Genomic DNA, 17,028 nt, shown 5'->3' with positions numbered 1-17,028 from the left:
ATAAATGATAATAATAATAATAATAATAATAATAATAATAATAATAATGATAATAATAATGATACAGAGAATGCTGAATTTAATCGAGGCGTATATTGTGTAGGGTTTATTATATACATTGCTACAGGCTGTTAAAGAATATGGAATATTTTAAATTAGTTTTCCTGTTGTTTACAGGCTACTAAACGACTGCTATAGCACTAGACTATAGACTCTTTATTTATTTTTTACATTTTCACTATCTATTTTGTTCAACAGTACTTAAATCACTTATCTATATCGTAGTTGTATTATTTTGTTATTGACTTTAAAATACGTTGTATCTCAGTGTCCAAGGCCCGGTTGCATAAAGCTCTCTTAAGATAAGAGCATCCGTAAGTATTGTTCCAAAACAATAGGCAATGACAATACTTACGAGTGTTTCTAAGCTTTTTTTATCTTAAGAGAGCTTTATGCAACTGGGCCATGGCCTTTGGGATCTCTCAAGGATACTGGTCTTCGAGTCTCGATTTTCAAAACGAGTCTCGATTTTCAAAACGTGTCTCGATTTCCAAGAACGAGTCTCGATCTCTAACGACATGTCTCGATTCCCAAAAACGAGTCTCGATTCAATCGAGGGGGTTTGGATCTCTCAAGGATTCTGGTCTTCGAGTCTCGATTTTCAAAACGAGTCTCGATTTTCAAAACGTGTCTCGATTTCCATGAACGAGTCTCGATCTCTAACGACATGTCTCGATTCCCAAGAACGAGTCTCGATTCAATCGAGGGGGCTTTTAATCGAGGGACGATCGACGATCGAGGAGGCTTTTTGGAAATCGAGGAAGTATTGAGTTCAAACCGAAATACGTACGTTATTTAAAAAAGCAAAGCCTTATATAAAAGCTACCGCTATCCTATTATATTATATATTGAAGAGATATTGATAGAAAACGAGCGCGCGTTGAGTTATACAAGCACGCGAGGAATTGCGTGAGTCCGAGAAAAGTACTATTAATATCATATAGAAAGTAAAATTAAATGTGTCATTATTTTGGCCCGCTTTTCACGTAAATTATGGAGGACTTATTGGATATTTTTTCGTTGTGATTTAATTAAACAAAAATATCCCTGCATAATAATTAAATCCAAAATTTCTAAATATACTGTAGGGTCGTTTTATGGCAAGACTGGAGGGCTCCTATTTGCAATTGCCTTCAAAAAAACGGGAATGAAAGGGTGGGAATATGAAAATGTTTTTATGATGAAAAGGTGGAACTTTGGGAGTTGGACTCTTTTCGATTATTTCGAGCCGTTAATCATTCGAAGTAAAAAATTGCACACTTAACACAGACGCGTGATCTGACGCCATGTAAGGACCTCCGTTTTATTTTTTATTAACTTAGTATACAATTATTTATTTATTTTTGTGGCATTAAATTTTTAATAAGAATTCATAGTTGTACAGTATCTTTTTTTTACATAACATGTGCTAATTTAATACTAGTAATTATCTCGCAAATATCAGACTCCTATATTAACAAATCTCGTTTCATATTTCCTACAAACTGTAATTGCTCATATTCAGAATACATATAATATAAAAATGGCAGCAGTACTTTTTTTAAAATGCTGTAATGATATGTGTTACAGAATGTATCCCAATTCCCAATGAAAGTTTTAGTGGACATCAAAGTTTTTCCATGGCATATATATTTGGAAATTATTTTTTTTCATAAGCATGTGTCCTGTCCGTGGAATGTTGTGGTATGGCCTTGATGACGTCCACCAAAACCGAGTTTGTTTGACCGAAAATGAAAAAAAGCCAGTGACGAATTAAGTAGACTAGTTATTCTTCATACGTTTAGCTTTTTCCCTCCTCAATATTCTCCTTCTCTTTTTCGCTGCTTCTTTTGTTTCTTTGTTTTCCCTTTCCTTTTCCCTTCTTTCCCTTTCCTCCCTTTCCTTTTCTTCGTTTTCCCTTGGTTCCCTTTCCTCCATTTCCCTTTCCTTCCTTTCCCTTTCCCTTCTTTCCCTTTCCTCCCTTTCCTTTTCTTCGTTTTCCCTTGGTTCCCTTTCCTTTTCCCTAATTTCGAATTCCCTTTCCTTCTCCCTTTCTTCCTTTTTTCTCTTTTCACCATTTTTTCTTTCTTTTTCTTGTTGTTTAAGGTTCACAATCAAGTCATCTGTAAATTAAGAAAAAACATCCAACTACATTAATTGTGTACTTATAATTTATTGTTTATACTAATTTTTTTATTTCTTTTTTTGGAATGTTTTGAGGTAATAAGCTTTGTTAATAATTATGAATATAATAGACATATTTTACCATCACAAAGTAGTAAGGTCGAGTCATCTCCTTTATCATATTCATTGGGATCGTTTTCCCTGAAAACCACCTGAAATGGGAAAGAAAAAAATGGGCAGCAACAGAGGCAGTATTCTCTACTATATAAAAAAAGATATAAATAGATAATTATTTGAAAAATAAAATGAAAATATTCAAGAATTAAAACATTCACAGAACCCCGTTCAAAAATCCCCATCAAATTGTACTATTCTACAATATCCACGCCAAGGCATAATACAGACATGCCAGTCCTTCTGCGTGCAAAACTAGCCGTTGTGTTTGACACCCACCAGTCCAGGCCAGTCCCTCCGGATGCAATCTCAGCGTTGTGATTGACACCCTCCGGTCCAGGCATGCTGCAGACATGCCAGTCCCTCCGGGTGCCAACCGTGCTTTGTGCTTGACACCCTCCGGTCCAGGCATGCTGCAGACATGCCAGTCCCTCCGGGTGCCAACCCTGCTTTGTGCTTGACACCCTCCGGTCCAGGCATGCTGCAGACATGCCTGTCCCTCCGGGTGCCAACCCTGCATTGTGCCTGACACCCTCCGGTCCATGCCTGTCCCTCCGGGTGCCAACCCTGCTTTGTGCTTGACACCCTCCGGTCCAGGCATGCTGCAGACATGCCTGTCCCTCCGGGTGCCAACCCTGCATTGTGCCTGACACCCTCCGGTCCATGCCTGTCCCTCCGGGTGCCAACCCTGTGTTGTGCTTGACACCCTGCGGTCCATGCCTGTCCCTCCGGGTGCCAACCCTGTGTTGTGCTTGACACCCTCCGGTCCATGCCTGTCCCTCCGGGTACAAACCTGGCTTTCCGCTTGACACCCTCTGGTCCAGGCATGCTGCAGACATGCCAGTCCCTCAGGGTGCCAAACTTAAGCGGCCATTTTCCAGTCCCAAAGCATGCCCTTAACTTATGCTCACACCTTGAGGTTCAAGCATTCAAAGATGATGCCCTCCTCACCAAGTGTTTAAAAAAGTAAAGAAAACTCAACCCTGAAACTGCATAAGTACAAAAGCACTTACCTCCTTCTCTTCACTGTCAGGAACATAATGCGGCTGTTGAAAAAGAATAATAACGTAATAAATTTAATATGCCTTTTAAAGTTTCTAACCAATCTATCAAGTTTGACCTTTAACAAAATTATTTACTGGATTAGTGCTGGCTGAGGTATGAAATTCAAATTCAAGGAGTATTCAGGTACATGTTCATCTATAAACTAAGCCATCTAGACAGTGTTTGGACCAACGTTCAATTAATTTCCAGTTTGCTAGAATAATTGTAGGCCGACCAATATGGAAACACATTGAAAAATATGGGATGGCTAGTTCTATTTAAGAACTATGCAAAAAAGTAAATTTTAAATTAAATTGTGTTTTTGTAATACTCACATCTACCAATAGTTTACTTTGTTTCTTTTTCCTATGAACATCGCAATAAAATTATTATTATAAAATTACAGCAACAACAAAAACATTAATAATAATGAAATGTATGCTTTATTGTTAGCTGAAAAAAACTAAATGTTCCTACAATCTAGTCTTCACTCAAGAAAACTTGCCCTTCAATATTCCATATTCAAGCCTTCCCAGGCTCTTAATTTTTTTTGGGGAGGGGGGGGGGGGAGGGCAAGAATATAAATGTTTAAAAAAAAAATACTTACTTCAGTTGGGGTTTGCGTCTAGAATATTGTAATTCCTCCATTGCATTTACAAATCTTTGTGTATATACAAACCCTTCAACAAAAAAGTGACCATTCCATTATTAATGAAGTCAAATATATTTTATAAATATTTATATTATACAAAAAGTGTAAATAATAATCACTGTACCATGCAAACTTACCAGTTTGTATCAACTTTATTTCCATTTCATGTTTATTCAAAGGGAAGCAAAGGATTAACTTCCCTTTTCCTTTCATGGAGAACTTTCTGTAAACTACATTAGGATCCAGATTGAAAAGAAATTCATTTTATAAATCGATTATGAAACACTAGTTTAATTTCATATAAATGAATGGCCATGGTTTATATACCCAACTTTTTTCCCCCTGCACAATTCCACTGCTATACGTTATAGTAATAATAAAAAGTTGAGTTATACACTGTGAAAACATGAAAAAACGAAAAAAGTACGTTTTTTCATCTTTTCACGGTGTATAATTCAACTTTTTATCATTACTGTTTCATTAGAAACACCGAGGCATCTCACACTAGATTTTAGCTAGTTATCTCGCCTTATATTACAATAGTGAGTGCCAGTAACAGCATTTCAATGACTGTAAATCACTGTGCATATAGCTATTGAACATTGTTTTTTTATGGAACGTACCATTGCTTTCTCTATTATACTAATAATCAACAAATAATTTTTTCTTACGTTCTTCACTTGCATGGGAGCCTTCCTGTATGAAGACAATTAGCGGAAAGTCGCCTTCCATTTCTTCAGCAGAATTACTGAGTGATCTAGTAGTGATAGTCGTTTGTTACTAAATGTACTGTCCAATAAATTTTATATTCACAAGCATGATAAGAACAAAAACATATATCTGCAACAACATGCTGTGCAAGTTTTTTTGAAATGGCTTCCAAAAATTTGTCTTTGTTAAAATATATTTCATTGATGTCTAAATGGGAAGTTTTGACTGGATGGACATTTTTGTCAGCCCATACGTTCGACAATGTCACCAGTCATATATCATGCTCATATCAAAATAATTGTGCCCTCAGAGCACTATATATAGTACCTTAAGAATTTGTGGAGATCTTCATTCTCCTCCTCAGCAATCAGAAACAACATTGGCCTCTGTAGATGGAAGGCTTGGAGACATGCCTGAACATGAAAATAGCATTATTTATACACTTTGGTGACATACATTATATAACTATGGAGAAAAAAACCTATAACTACCTCATCCAGATCATCCACAGGAAGGATGACAAGCCCACTGACTTCATTCAGTCTATCCAATGCTGAAGCTGGTTGAAGGAAAAAATAAAAAGGGAAGGTGAAAAATATAACAAAGCATTAGTAATAGTAAAGGAAAACAATTAAAAACTATTACTTTCAAAATAGAATTGATATGGTGTACATATATACCTGACTCATTTATATGACTGAATATGCTGCTTTCTTTTATTTCACCAACTGAAGTAACGAAGCAGAATAAAAAAATTAATAAACTGGAATAACAAAATAAAAACTGGTGTTACAAGCTTTTAATTGTAATACCTAAAAAAATAACAGCTGTACTTAAACAGAGTTGGAACATTATGGAGATTATGGAGAATAAGGACTTTGGATGACTATATTTGTAATATTTAGAATTTTGGTTTCAAGATGGCTGCTTCTGTCATACAGCACGTATCAATTTCACTTTTTGCCAAATTTCCTGACTTTCAAGTGAGAGCTAGTCGTTCATCAAACATCTGAATTATCTGTCTTTTACATATTTGTCCACACAGTCACTACTATGCACATGCAAGCTTTTTGCTGCAAAACAAATATTTCAAAGTCCATGGTAAAGCAAAGGATTCTCAATTTCTGTCAACTAACATGGCATGCAGCATATGAACACTGACATAGCGAACCTTAACACATTGTGGCCTATTAAAGCATGAATCATGATCACCCACTTACCAACCAATCCTTCATCACGATCCTGAACAAATTGCACCTGGTTAGGATCTAATCAAAGCAATTCAAAAGATATAAATCAATGAATGGTGACTCTTTCTTTAAGAGAACTGGGTCTTCTATTTAAAAAAAACATATGAAAGGGCTGAATTGAATATGTTATTAAAAACACTGTAAATGTTCAGTTCAGTTCCAGGAAAATCATTCGGATTTCTCACACAAAACTTCCTATGAACAGTACATATTATAGGACCTTTAGGGCTGTTGTTGCAAAAAGTGCTTACAGATGCAGGGTTGTCAATAACATTTTTGGTGGGTGGGTATGAAATTGAAATAGGTGGCTGACACTCACACACAATGGGAACCGAATTGGTTGAACAGGTGGTACAATCTGCTGGTTGCTGGCTTATATTGACATCAATAAGATGAGCATTTTAAACATGTTTAGGTTTATGCTTCTTGAAGGGTAAAGTTAACTATTGCACAGGTATGTAGCTGGTCTCTACTAAGCTGGTGACCTTCCGATCTAGATATCACTGTTGTTGCTATGTTTAGAATGATATTTTGCTAGTTTTATAGCTGATATTAAATTCCTTTCTTGTAACTGAAGTCTATCAATCCCACAATAACTTGAAATATGCATCTTAAAGTAACCATGGAACTTGTTATTGCACGTCTAATGTAACTAAGCCTATACCATTACTTACATGATGGAGATGGCAATTGCGTTGCAGGACTGTTTGCAGCTGCTAATTAAAGGGAAATAAAAATACGAAAAAAATATTATTATAAATATATTCTGCATAGTTGATTAGAAGTCTGTTAGCAAAAACAAAATTGTAACTTTATTTAACTTACGTGAAGTTGATTCATCTAGCCACGGTGAAGATGAACCTGAAAATGGTAGACGAAATATAACATAACATCATTAAAATCAATGATGTACTGTACCAATGTAAATGTTACAAACTTTTTTATTTTTTTGCAAGTTTTTATTTCTTTATTGGCCCTGCAGTGTTGGTAATGTTTATCCTATGACCAGTGATTTGGTCCAAACTGGAAAGCACACAATGAAGAGATAAGAAGATAAAACATACCACCAAGTTCAGGGCTTTCTTCACTACTGTCTGATAAACCTATAAAAAGGATAAAATAAATTAATCCTTGATATGCACTTGTTATCTTAATAACAAATGATTTCAAAAATATATAGCTGGTACAACTAAAAAATTAAGTTCTTAGAGTATTGGAATCACATAACAATGTTATCATTATCTCCATCATCTAATTCTTCAAAATCACTGGCATCTACATTATTACAATACAATAGTTATTAAACTATGATATATGTATAAATCATTATCTTTCTAATGGATTCAAAACAATGTCATGGGGATTGCTAGCTGGTGTTTCCTATATATGTCCCCTCCTAAAAATTCCTAGGCTACCAATTTGAATCTAAAGGAATAACATAACATGAAAAAAAATTAAAAACAAAAAAACTTTTTTCATCAATATTCATTTATTTATATGGTTATGAATATATAGATAGAACCATATCGAATAACGAAAAAAGAGCCCCAGAAAGTTTTTTTTGTTGGAAAACACCTAATACATACATGTTAAATTTTTTTTGGCTGCTAATCCTCTTAGGCCAGGAAAAGACTTTAATGGTGTACCTGCAAAAGAACACAAATGTAGTCTCGTAAACCAAAAATTAAGACAAAAAAGAGAGATACATATATAACTGGTTCATTATAATCTTAATGCTGTCAGTGTATCTCTTTGAAGATAATTGAAGAAACTCACTGATAACACTCTTTGCAGCTGTGGCATGCTTAGTATTCTTAGTACTTTTGCTAACTACAAAGTTGAAATATAGATACATGTAGTATAATAGGCAATTATTTATAAATAACTATTCTACAAGGAATTTTATTTAAAACATTTTAAATAAAATAAAAATACTTACTGATAGTACTCCTATTAGTTTCTTTTTTCGTGTCGTTTTTGGTACTTTTTCCAGCTGCAAAATTGAAAAATAGATAGCACAATTAGCTATAACAAGGGCTCATTTTTTTCTCATTTCTTTCAGAAAGAGGGAGGAAAAAAGCCTTTATATAAAAAATACATATATATATATATGTAAAATGAAATATAAAAATGTTGATAAAAAATTTATGTTATTTTGTTTATAGTGTCCTAGTAGAATGTACGAAGTAAATTATAAGTCAATTAGTAGTTAAATAGACAAAAAAGGACAGTGGACTTTAAGGTTTATTAAACATTACTTAGTCTGATATCTATTTAAAAGGTGTAATGACTTCACCCTATAAGCTTGAAAATAAACTTTATTTTTTTATCTGATCTGAGCAAACTTTAATACGTACACGAATTTTTTTGGCTTCCTGACAGCCATGGTGAACCTATGAAAAATGGAGACAAAATCATTAATGTATAAAAAACAAGAATAAAAATGTATATATAAATGAAAGTGGAGGGCAATAAAAATTGAAATATAATGCTTTGGCAAATAAATAAAGACAAGTATGAGTGATCATGGCTTCTTTGCATATAAGACGGTTTTCATCACTACTATACTGTAGAGGAAATTATCACTTGAAATTGAACCTCGTTTTCGTTTCCACAGGAGCCCCACTTCAGTTTCTAACAAAAACAGATAAAAGGTGGAATTCAAGGCACCATATATAACATTAAAGTTATCCCTGTTCATACTCTTTCAACAAATGTAAAATCTTTCGTTATTTTCCTGAAATGATGAACGCGCTAGGTTTTTTTAACCGGATTTCATTATTATGCAAATGTTTAAAAAATTCTAGTTATAACTACAGTAGTTATATATAGTTTCTAGATATATGAAATTGTAAAGTAATTTTAAAATGTAATCCTTCTATGATGGTAGCATACAGTGGAGCATGTAACATCCAAGTACTGAAAGCACAAATGAACTATAAAAGAGCTGTAACCGTGCCCAACGTAAAGAAACCGCTATAACAAACTGAGTGTGACGAATAATTCAGCCTGCTCACCTTTACAACCTACTTCCATTCCTTGTTTTGGAACTGGAATTACAAATTAAAACCTTAACTGATTGCGGTGTTAGATATCAGTGTAACTGATATGTATATCAAAGATATATATGTGGATATCAAAGTCCAAGTTTTTCTTTACATCACACATATTCATAAATATATTGATCATACATTTGCTATTTTTCATGTAAAGGTAAATCCTTGGCGATTTTGTCCCTTTAAACAATTGTAGCAGCTCCTTGGCGTTAGGGAGATATTCTGATAGCCTTGTAAAGATATTCCCGCGCGAGGTTGTTCTGAAAACTCTGATTCTAATGGAAAGGAGAAAATAAGTATTAATATTCACGAAGTTTTTATCAACTAAAAGTAGTTTTGAAAAAGAAGAATTGGATTCACAGTGACTTACTGGTTACGTTCTTTGCTTTGAAGACAAGGGAAAACAGCTCGAAGCTGGTCCATTAACATCTCGGCTGTCCATAATGTGTTGATCCCTATGTACCTGGCTTCGCCGCTCGTCTTCATGTCTTCCCACATAGAACCCCTTGGAGCAGAGACAAATTTCTTTTTTGTTACAACTATCCATTTCATCACCGTTTTTCCAATGGATTTTTTAGGCGGCGAAAAATCCACTGCGTCATCTGAGCTAAAACCGTCCATGCTTGTTGGTGGCTATACGATAGTGAATTAGGCGGTACACTCTGCTTTAATACATTGACACATTCCAGAACTTCCTGTTTATTTTCGTTGGGAGTAGCTTTCATGAAGGAGTTGAGAAAAAAACTTATGACATCCGGGAAACATGATCATCAAATTTCAAATCAAATATTGCAATTGAAAAGCCATCCGTCAGTGACATAGGACACGCCCGAGAAAAAAATATGTATAATATTAGCCAGTGCTTTAATATGTGAAACGAGGAGATGTACTTATCGCTGGACCGATGTATCATTTACAAAAACAAAGCAAGATTAAAACCAAAATACCATACACACATACAGAACTAAACTAACAAAATAACCGAAATAAAGGTGATTTCACACCAAGAGAGGGAAGTGTCGAAATACTTCTAACAAATACCCTTTGTTCTAATTGTCTTGCGTCAGACCTCATTACCCCGTGGGAAAGCTGAAAACAGTCTTTTGTAGCTGCAAGTCCTTACAGTAGAGAAACCGCATAATTCTTCAATATGGAAAATATTTGTCCATACTTCAGAAAAACACAAGACAAACATAGAATAAAAATGTGAGTAGATATCCCTTTACTCTGAACCAGTATATCATGATCAGTTTAGTTATAACTGTTTTTAAATAGTCTTATCTTCGGCGATTGACATACATGTGAGCACGGCGTAAGTCCAATAAAAATTATAATTTATTTTAAAACATCTTGGTACAAAGTATCGAATATAATGGTCAATACTATATGTGTTTATTTATTAAAATTATTATTGTTGAACTTCCCCGGAACATTATATTTGAACCAACGAGGGAGACTCTACTAGCTAGAAATTTTGGCAGTGTACTCTGCAGGATAGAGAAATGTGTGATTAAGAGTGAAAGTTTATAGAATATAAAATCACTGAGTTTTTCTTTTAACTTAACTACTATTTTAGGAGTGCGGCTATGGAACATTTAATGTGTTGCGAGGAACGGATTCGTCCTTGTGACGTACCACTGTGCACCTTCCATGGTAACTCAGAGGAAATGGAGGTGCACGCTAAAAATTCTTTGGCCCACCACAACCTCTTGCTGGTCAAAGCGCACGAAGAGTTATTGTACCAAATAAAGTTTAAGGTAATTAGTTTGTAACTTCGTTTGCTATTTTCTTCACACCACTGAGGTTACGGCTTCAACGCGAGTATATTTTCATAATTTAGCACAGGTCGCCCAAGCTCTGTATTTGTAAGATAGTATAAGAGAACGTAAATCGAAAACATAATAAAGAGTCAATGCAATCGTCTATATCATTTTCAATCATTCCTTTTCTATCCGATAGAAGCGAATTGGTCAAGGATTGAGCGAGTTGAATAGACTTTTCAAAATGAACGCTTTCCCCTGCCCTAAATAATTGGCCTCATAATAATTGATATTCAGAATCACCTATAAATACATTTTCCCGGTCTTTCAGTCAGCGGATGCTGGAAAGCGATATGTGCCTAGACCATGTGGTATGTGGTCCACCTGCTGGACCATTGACAACTTGGCTCTGCATATGAGACGCTCTCAATGCGTTTCACTGCGGAGTCCATTATTTGAGAAGATGGGCCAGGTCTGGAGGTTGATGCTCCTCCTAAATTCAAGTTTAGAGGTCCACCTCGAGCTTTTTTCATCCAAGCAACCCGTGGATGTATTATTGACGTAAGTTTTCTCAACAGATACAACCAAGCCAATAAAAAACAGATCAGTAAAGTGCGGTTGATACATGGGTGTAATGAATTATTCCTGGGGTCAATAAAATATGCCATTAACTAATACCATATGAAACAACCAATAAATAAACCTTGTTTCTGACTTTCATTACTCTCTTCAGTTTCTACGATACCATACGTGACGTCATCGAAGAGGGAGAGGCAATGGGAAGGACAATCGATATAAACAATTTGAAACTGTCGACATTCATGTGGCGGTTACGATTGTAAAATACCAGAAAATAAAGGTACTTGGTAAAATGGCATGTAAGCTCCTCCGCAGCCGTCACATAATTTTCGCGCCTATAGCAGCCTGGAAATACGCTTTATAAAAAAAAATATTACGAATTATTATTACTATTATTATTATAACTATACATAATACATAAGTAATAAGGCGGTAATAAGTTCAAAAGTTAACTAGTATGTATTTATCATATTCTTAGACTGAGAGCAACAAGACGAGTGCTGTAAATAAAAAGTAGGTAAAGTTCAATCAAATCCAGATTCCACCCCCTTCGAACTGCTATCATTTGGAATTCCATGGATAATATGTCTTGTGCTTTATTCACAGGCGAGACAACGAAGCGGACCAGACTGGAACTGAACGTATAGAAGAATTCATCGATTCCTTAGTAAAGGAGGGGAAACTCGATAGAATTTTAAAAGAGGCAGACGCAGTGGCGAGGAAATTGCCAAAAACGTTTGGTAGGGGAGGGAATATTGGGATGGCCAGTCTGAAGGGCCTTAATGTGTCAATAAGGGAGGTGTTTGAAGCACGTATTCAAGCACCAGACACCCTCGCTGACGAAGTTGACGATATTGTCATCAAACGTTTCATGACACATGACAGAACACATCCAGATAATCTGTATAGCTTAGCTAATGATTCAAAAGACACTGGCTTGAACCTCAGATTATATGGAAATGAGAGCTCTTATATTAGTGGTTCTATCATTAAATTAATGAGTGAAAATAATATAACTTTATAGATCTATTTTAAAACAAGTGTAGTGTCAACGTGCGGCATCTAAATTGTTTATTAAGTGAACGCATGGTTTCTCAATTTGCTTATTTCCTATGTATTTTCTATAAAAAAAGCCTGACAAAGCAACATTCTAACACAAATACAACAAAACATCTTTGTACTGTTGAAAATACCGCTTCAAACAGGCATTTTATCATAGTACATCAATTTCTAACTGTTAAAAAGGGTTTTGAGTGTTAACCCAAAACGAGAATTGGGATCAAAACCCATACGAAAGTCTAGTTTTTGGCGCTTTTTGCCATTATTGCTCATTATGGAAAACAATTCCTCTTAACGTACTCCTCATGTCCACTCAGATTCGAGTAATTTTGTAGAGTGTATTTTAAGTTTTTTAAAAATTAAAATGTCCAGGCGCTGTAGGTTATGGAAGTAAGTCTATCCATGCTAAAACGTACCATTAATTCGCGACAGTATTTTTGAGTATTACTTTTTCTTTATTCATCAATTTAAATAAAGATACCATTGTGTTACAATTAATTATTTTTACAGAACATGGCTCGCTTTCTACAAAGTAAAAATATTCATTGAGGGAAAGCTATTCCGTTTTTAACTCTTACATTGTGCATAATTATTGAAGTGAATCACATATCTTAACGAGCTGTATGAAGCGGCCGGACAAAGTAGAAATACTGCCAGTTTAGAAATTGCAAAAACATTAAAGAAATTTAAGCGATAATTATTTCAAGCGTGAGTGGAACAGCTTAATTATCCTCGCAGTATCCTTCAAAACATTTATGTTGCTAGCTGGTATCTATACTTTTTATTCTTGGAAACAAGTACCACTAGAACAGCGACTACGCTTCGCTCATGTGAAACTGCGATATACACTCTATTGAATGTTTACTTATTTATGTAGCCGCAATCAAAACTGCGTGACAGTATTTCTTATTTGTTTCTCGGCGTATTGGTAAAATAAAAAATGATAATTGTTATAAGTCAAACAGAAACAGTTGTAATGAACTTTAAAGATATCGATGAAAATAAATTAACTAGGCATTCATCATCTTTTCCGTTCCACTCTCTCCACATTCTTTCGTTCAAATAACGTTGCAATTCGTCCCGCGAAACTCCCATCCTTTGCTTTTGTTTCAACTTCAGTTGATTCCATTTGGACTCAATCGTTTGGGTGTGGACTCCAGTTGCAGGATCTACAAAATTAAGTGAGTGGTTAACCACTTGGTGGCTTGCCACTTGCAAAGGTAGATGTCTTTCCAATTGTTCGTAGGCCCCCCAGTCGTCGGTGTGTACCACGCTTCCAGGCTTTAAACACCTCTGTAATATGGGCAACAAGCATTCGCGGTTTCGTCGTTCAACCACCTGGTAATAGCCTCTGGCCGGTTGGTATTCAGTGGTTATCACACCAAAGACCCACGAATCCTTTGCGAGACGACCCCTGTTATACTAAAAAAAGAAAAGAAATGAATATGATATGGGTTAAGAAATTACTATAATATTAACATTAATATAATATTATTTAAATTAATATTAATATTAATATTAATATTAAGAGTTAACATAAAAACAAAAAACACCTATAGATAAAAATGGAGCGGAGCACTGTGTGATATGGAAATAACATTATTTGAAACATTAGTGAAAAGAATATGGATTGTTATATCTATTTCCGCGACCTGTTAGGCGGAGCGTAAAGTTTGATATAGTTTTTATTCACGAGCGAGTCTAGTAATTTAATAGTTTGTAATATATAAAGGCAATTTACGATTAGCTACTTGAATCTTTTACGCATAAGTACGTGGAAAATACTAAAAACATACCGGAGCCCACCCAAATGCTTTCACTGAATTACGGCTTACCTTTCGCTTGTGGTTGAATTTACTCTCGTCGCACTGAACCACACAGCCTGGTCCACCAAACGGAAGGAATGGGGCGTATTTTTCGATCTCATTGGTACAGACGTCTTGCAGGACTCTAAAAAACTTAGACACCAAGTTCATGCTCAAACCCAAAGCAGTGGCAGTGTGTTTGCGGCTATCGTCTTGCGCCCAGTAAAAAAACATAAGCATGGCATCGCCCAAACATATCTTAGGAAAGAGCGCAAATATGCCGTTTGTTCGGATAGATCTCTTCTTTTGGCACTTATTACATTTCCTGAAAATCACAAACAATCGATGTTCAACAGGGATTCAAAAGTTGTTCTTCATGCAGCAGTATAATTGGTAGAATGTGGCGGGCCAGAATGACAAAAAAATGTGACTAAATTTACAAGGCTAAAAGAATAGTAACTGACGTTTCGGACGTTAGTCCTTCGTCGGAGTCAATGATTGACTCCGAAACGTCAGTTCCTATTTTCACTACGGTGTATAACTTATCAATCTACGATAACTGTTAAAAAAATATAAACTAATCTTTACGATGAAATAAACTTTTTTATAACATGCGTATAATATGCGTAATGATGAAGTAAACTTTATATAATGCTTTGAAAGGAAAGTACCATAAAACATTTGCAAGGCATTCAATACTTCGATACTTACCACACGTATCCGTCTATGTGTCTGTCCGTTCTTCTGATCATGGACATATTATTATTGCAATCTCCACAAAAAAGGGGATTGGCAATTAAAGATCTTCTCTGAAGCCATGAAATTATTTCGCACAGGCTGTCGAAACGTCAGTCACATCAAACAGTCCTTCTAAGGATTACATCCACCCGGATGATCATAACATAAATATTATCTCTTCGAGAAATATTGTTACTTCGAAAAATATCCATTCACCTGGGTTCAGACCATTCATTGTAATACTTTAATTCTGCTAATCACTCTGAGCTTAATGCTATTGTTTTTGGTCTTTGCTTAACCCACGGCAGCAACCATCATCGCAAAACAAAAGAAATGCGTGTTATTCATTCACTTGGCACCGTTAATCCCCACGGGATGAACGAACGCTTCGCCTACATTTAAGTTTTTTTTGTTTTGTTTTTTCTTTTCTTTTTCCTTTTTTTCTCACCTATTGTTGCTTTCTATCCTTTTGTTTTCTTTCTTTTTGTTTTATGGCTTGTTTTTCTTCTTATTGGTTTGTTTTCTCTATCCTCTACTATGTAAACATCTCTCGCACTCTTACTTTCTATTGACTCCGACGAAGGACTAACGTCCGAAACGTCAGTTTCTATTTTCACTACGGTGTTCAACTTATAATTCTACGATAACTTGTACGAAAAATAAACTGCACTAGATATTGTCCACAACAAGTCTGTTTATCGTTGTTACACTTTGTTCCACTAGTCCAGCATACAAAATTCATTTTTTCCCTTCTCTTTTTGCCGTCACTGCCACATTTATAGTTTTCATTTCACACATTCAGGATCATTACTATTTGTTTCTTAAATCAAACTAGAGGAATTTCCGGAATACTTCCTCGATTTCCAAAAAGCCTCCTCGATCGTCGATCGTCCCTCGATTAAAGCCCCCTCGATTGAATCGAGACTCATTCTTGGGAATCGAGACATGTCGTTAGAGATCGAGACTCGTTCATGGAAATCGAGACACGTTTTGAAAATCGAGACTCGTTTTGAAAATCGAGACTCGAAGACCAGTATCCTTGAGAGATCCGGGGGTTTTAATGGACGAGGGACGATCGAGGAGGCTTTTTGGAAATCGAGGAAGTATTCCTCTCGTGTGATTTAAGAAACAATTAGTAATGATCCTGAATGTGTGAAATGAAAACTATAAATGTGGCGGTGACGGCAAAAAGAGAAGAAAAAAGAAAAGAAATTTGTATGCTGGACTAGTGGAACAAAGTGTAACAACGACAAACAGACTTGTTGTGGACAATATATAAAAGAAAGCAAGAGACTAAAGGCTTTATCTTTTTTTCTTTCGGGCTTTATTTTCTGTGCTGAGTTATATTTCCTCATTTCCATTTTTCTCAGCACACATTTGATTAGGCATTTCTTGTCTTTGAATTTTAAATTGGAGCATCTAATATCTTTTATATATAACGTCTCAATCCTTCCGTTCTTCTCCTGAATTCAAAAATGACTATCTCAAGACTGATAGAAATATGATGCATACATACGCCCTCATTTTTGCAACGAGAACGCAGTATAAACAAAAAAGGCATGGTTAAAGTTTCATGTATCAGTATGGCATAAGTTTGGAATAAGTTTTCACAGTTTTGCTCAACCAACATGGCGACTGTTTCATTGTTAGTCATATCTCAAGAGTTTTGAGTCACACGGCCGCACACACTCTATTCAGCGTCTAGTGCAGTTTATTTTTCGTACGTTTGATTGTAACTTTATTTTAATATTTGTTAAGTTTTTTCGTTTCCTCTCTCCTGTCTGCACGTTTAAGGAACATGCAGCTACGAACGGCTGAGATTCGATTGGTAGCATTGTGAATGGTTTTTTTTTTTTTTTTTTTTTTTTTTTTTTTTTTTTTTTTTTTTTTTTTTTTTTTTTTTTTTTGTCTTAAGCTAGAACCGTTTAATTAACCACAATTGTCTTTTCGTTTAATTAACAACAATTGTGTCTCTATCACTTTTGTTTTGGTTCTTAATTTTGAGTATTACATTTATGTGTTTGGAAGTTTTGCTTA

At 35.2% G+C, this 17,028-nt stretch overlaps 3 protein-coding genes across 5 annotated transcripts; 1 reads left to right on the top strand and 2 right to left on the bottom strand.

Annotated features, from left to right (window-relative positions):
• Window positions 1-1,339: 1,339 nt before the first annotated feature.
• Window positions 1,340-9,671, bottom strand: LOC148906029 (uncharacterized). 3 transcript variants are annotated; one of them, XM_089038707.1, is made up of 20 exons: window positions 9,421-9,671; window positions 9,186-9,325; window positions 9,012-9,044; window positions 8,352-8,387; window positions 7,934-7,987; window positions 7,581-7,640; window positions 7,059-7,097; window positions 6,820-6,855; window positions 6,669-6,710; window positions 5,965-6,012; window positions 5,425-5,472; window positions 5,236-5,303; window positions 5,072-5,157; window positions 4,705-4,790; window positions 4,171-4,263; window positions 3,989-4,061; window positions 3,717-3,747; window positions 3,351-3,383; window positions 2,306-2,375; window positions 1,340-2,162 (listed from the first exon to the last, which is right to left on the bottom strand). In XM_089038707.1, exons 1-20 carry the CDS (start codon window positions 9,669-9,671, stop codon window positions 1,822-1,824), a joined length of 1,668 nt encoding a protein of 555 aa, XP_088894833.1. In that variant the 3' UTR covers window positions 1,340-1,821. The 3 variants fall into 3 exon arrangements, with proteins under 3 accessions (XP_088894833.1, XP_088894835.1, XP_088894834.1); XM_089038709.1 differs by lacking the exon at window positions 6,669-6,710; XM_089038708.1 differs by lacking the exon at window positions 9,012-9,044.
• Window positions 9,672-10,117: 446 nt separating this feature from the next.
• On the top strand, window positions 10,118-12,413 carry LOC148906028 (uncharacterized). Its single transcript, XM_089039370.1, has 5 exons — window positions 10,118-10,256; window positions 10,627-10,807; window positions 11,142-11,371; window positions 11,544-11,648; window positions 11,996-12,413. The coding sequence occupies exons 1-5, from the start codon at window positions 10,201-10,203 to the stop codon at window positions 12,411-12,413; spliced, it is 990 nt and encodes a 329-aa protein (XP_088895496.1). The 5' UTR covers window positions 10,118-10,200.
• A 135-nt stretch (window positions 12,414-12,548) lies between these two features.
• On the bottom strand, window positions 12,549-16,035 carry LOC148906027 (uncharacterized). The gene is made up of 3 exons (XM_089038710.1): window positions 14,965-16,035; window positions 14,284-14,578; window positions 12,549-13,870 (listed from the first exon to the last, which is right to left on the bottom strand). The coding sequence occupies exons 1-3, from the start codon at window positions 15,009-15,011 to the stop codon at window positions 13,406-13,408; spliced, it is 807 nt and encodes a 268-aa protein (XP_088894836.1). The 5' UTR covers window positions 15,012-16,035; the 3' UTR covers window positions 12,549-13,405.
• Window positions 16,036-17,028: the final 993 nt, after the last annotated feature.

Source organism: Actinia tenebrosa, unplaced genomic scaffold, assembly GCF_029948245.1.
Source record: "Actinia tenebrosa isolate PJP-AT-01 unplaced genomic scaffold, QUT_ActTen_1.0 PGA_scaffold6__47_contigs__length_16458017, whole genome shotgun sequence".
Classification (NCBI taxonomy): Eukaryota; Metazoa; Cnidaria; class Anthozoa; order Actiniaria; family Actiniidae; genus Actinia; species Actinia tenebrosa.
This window is presented reverse-complemented; position numbering and strand designations above follow the sequence as displayed.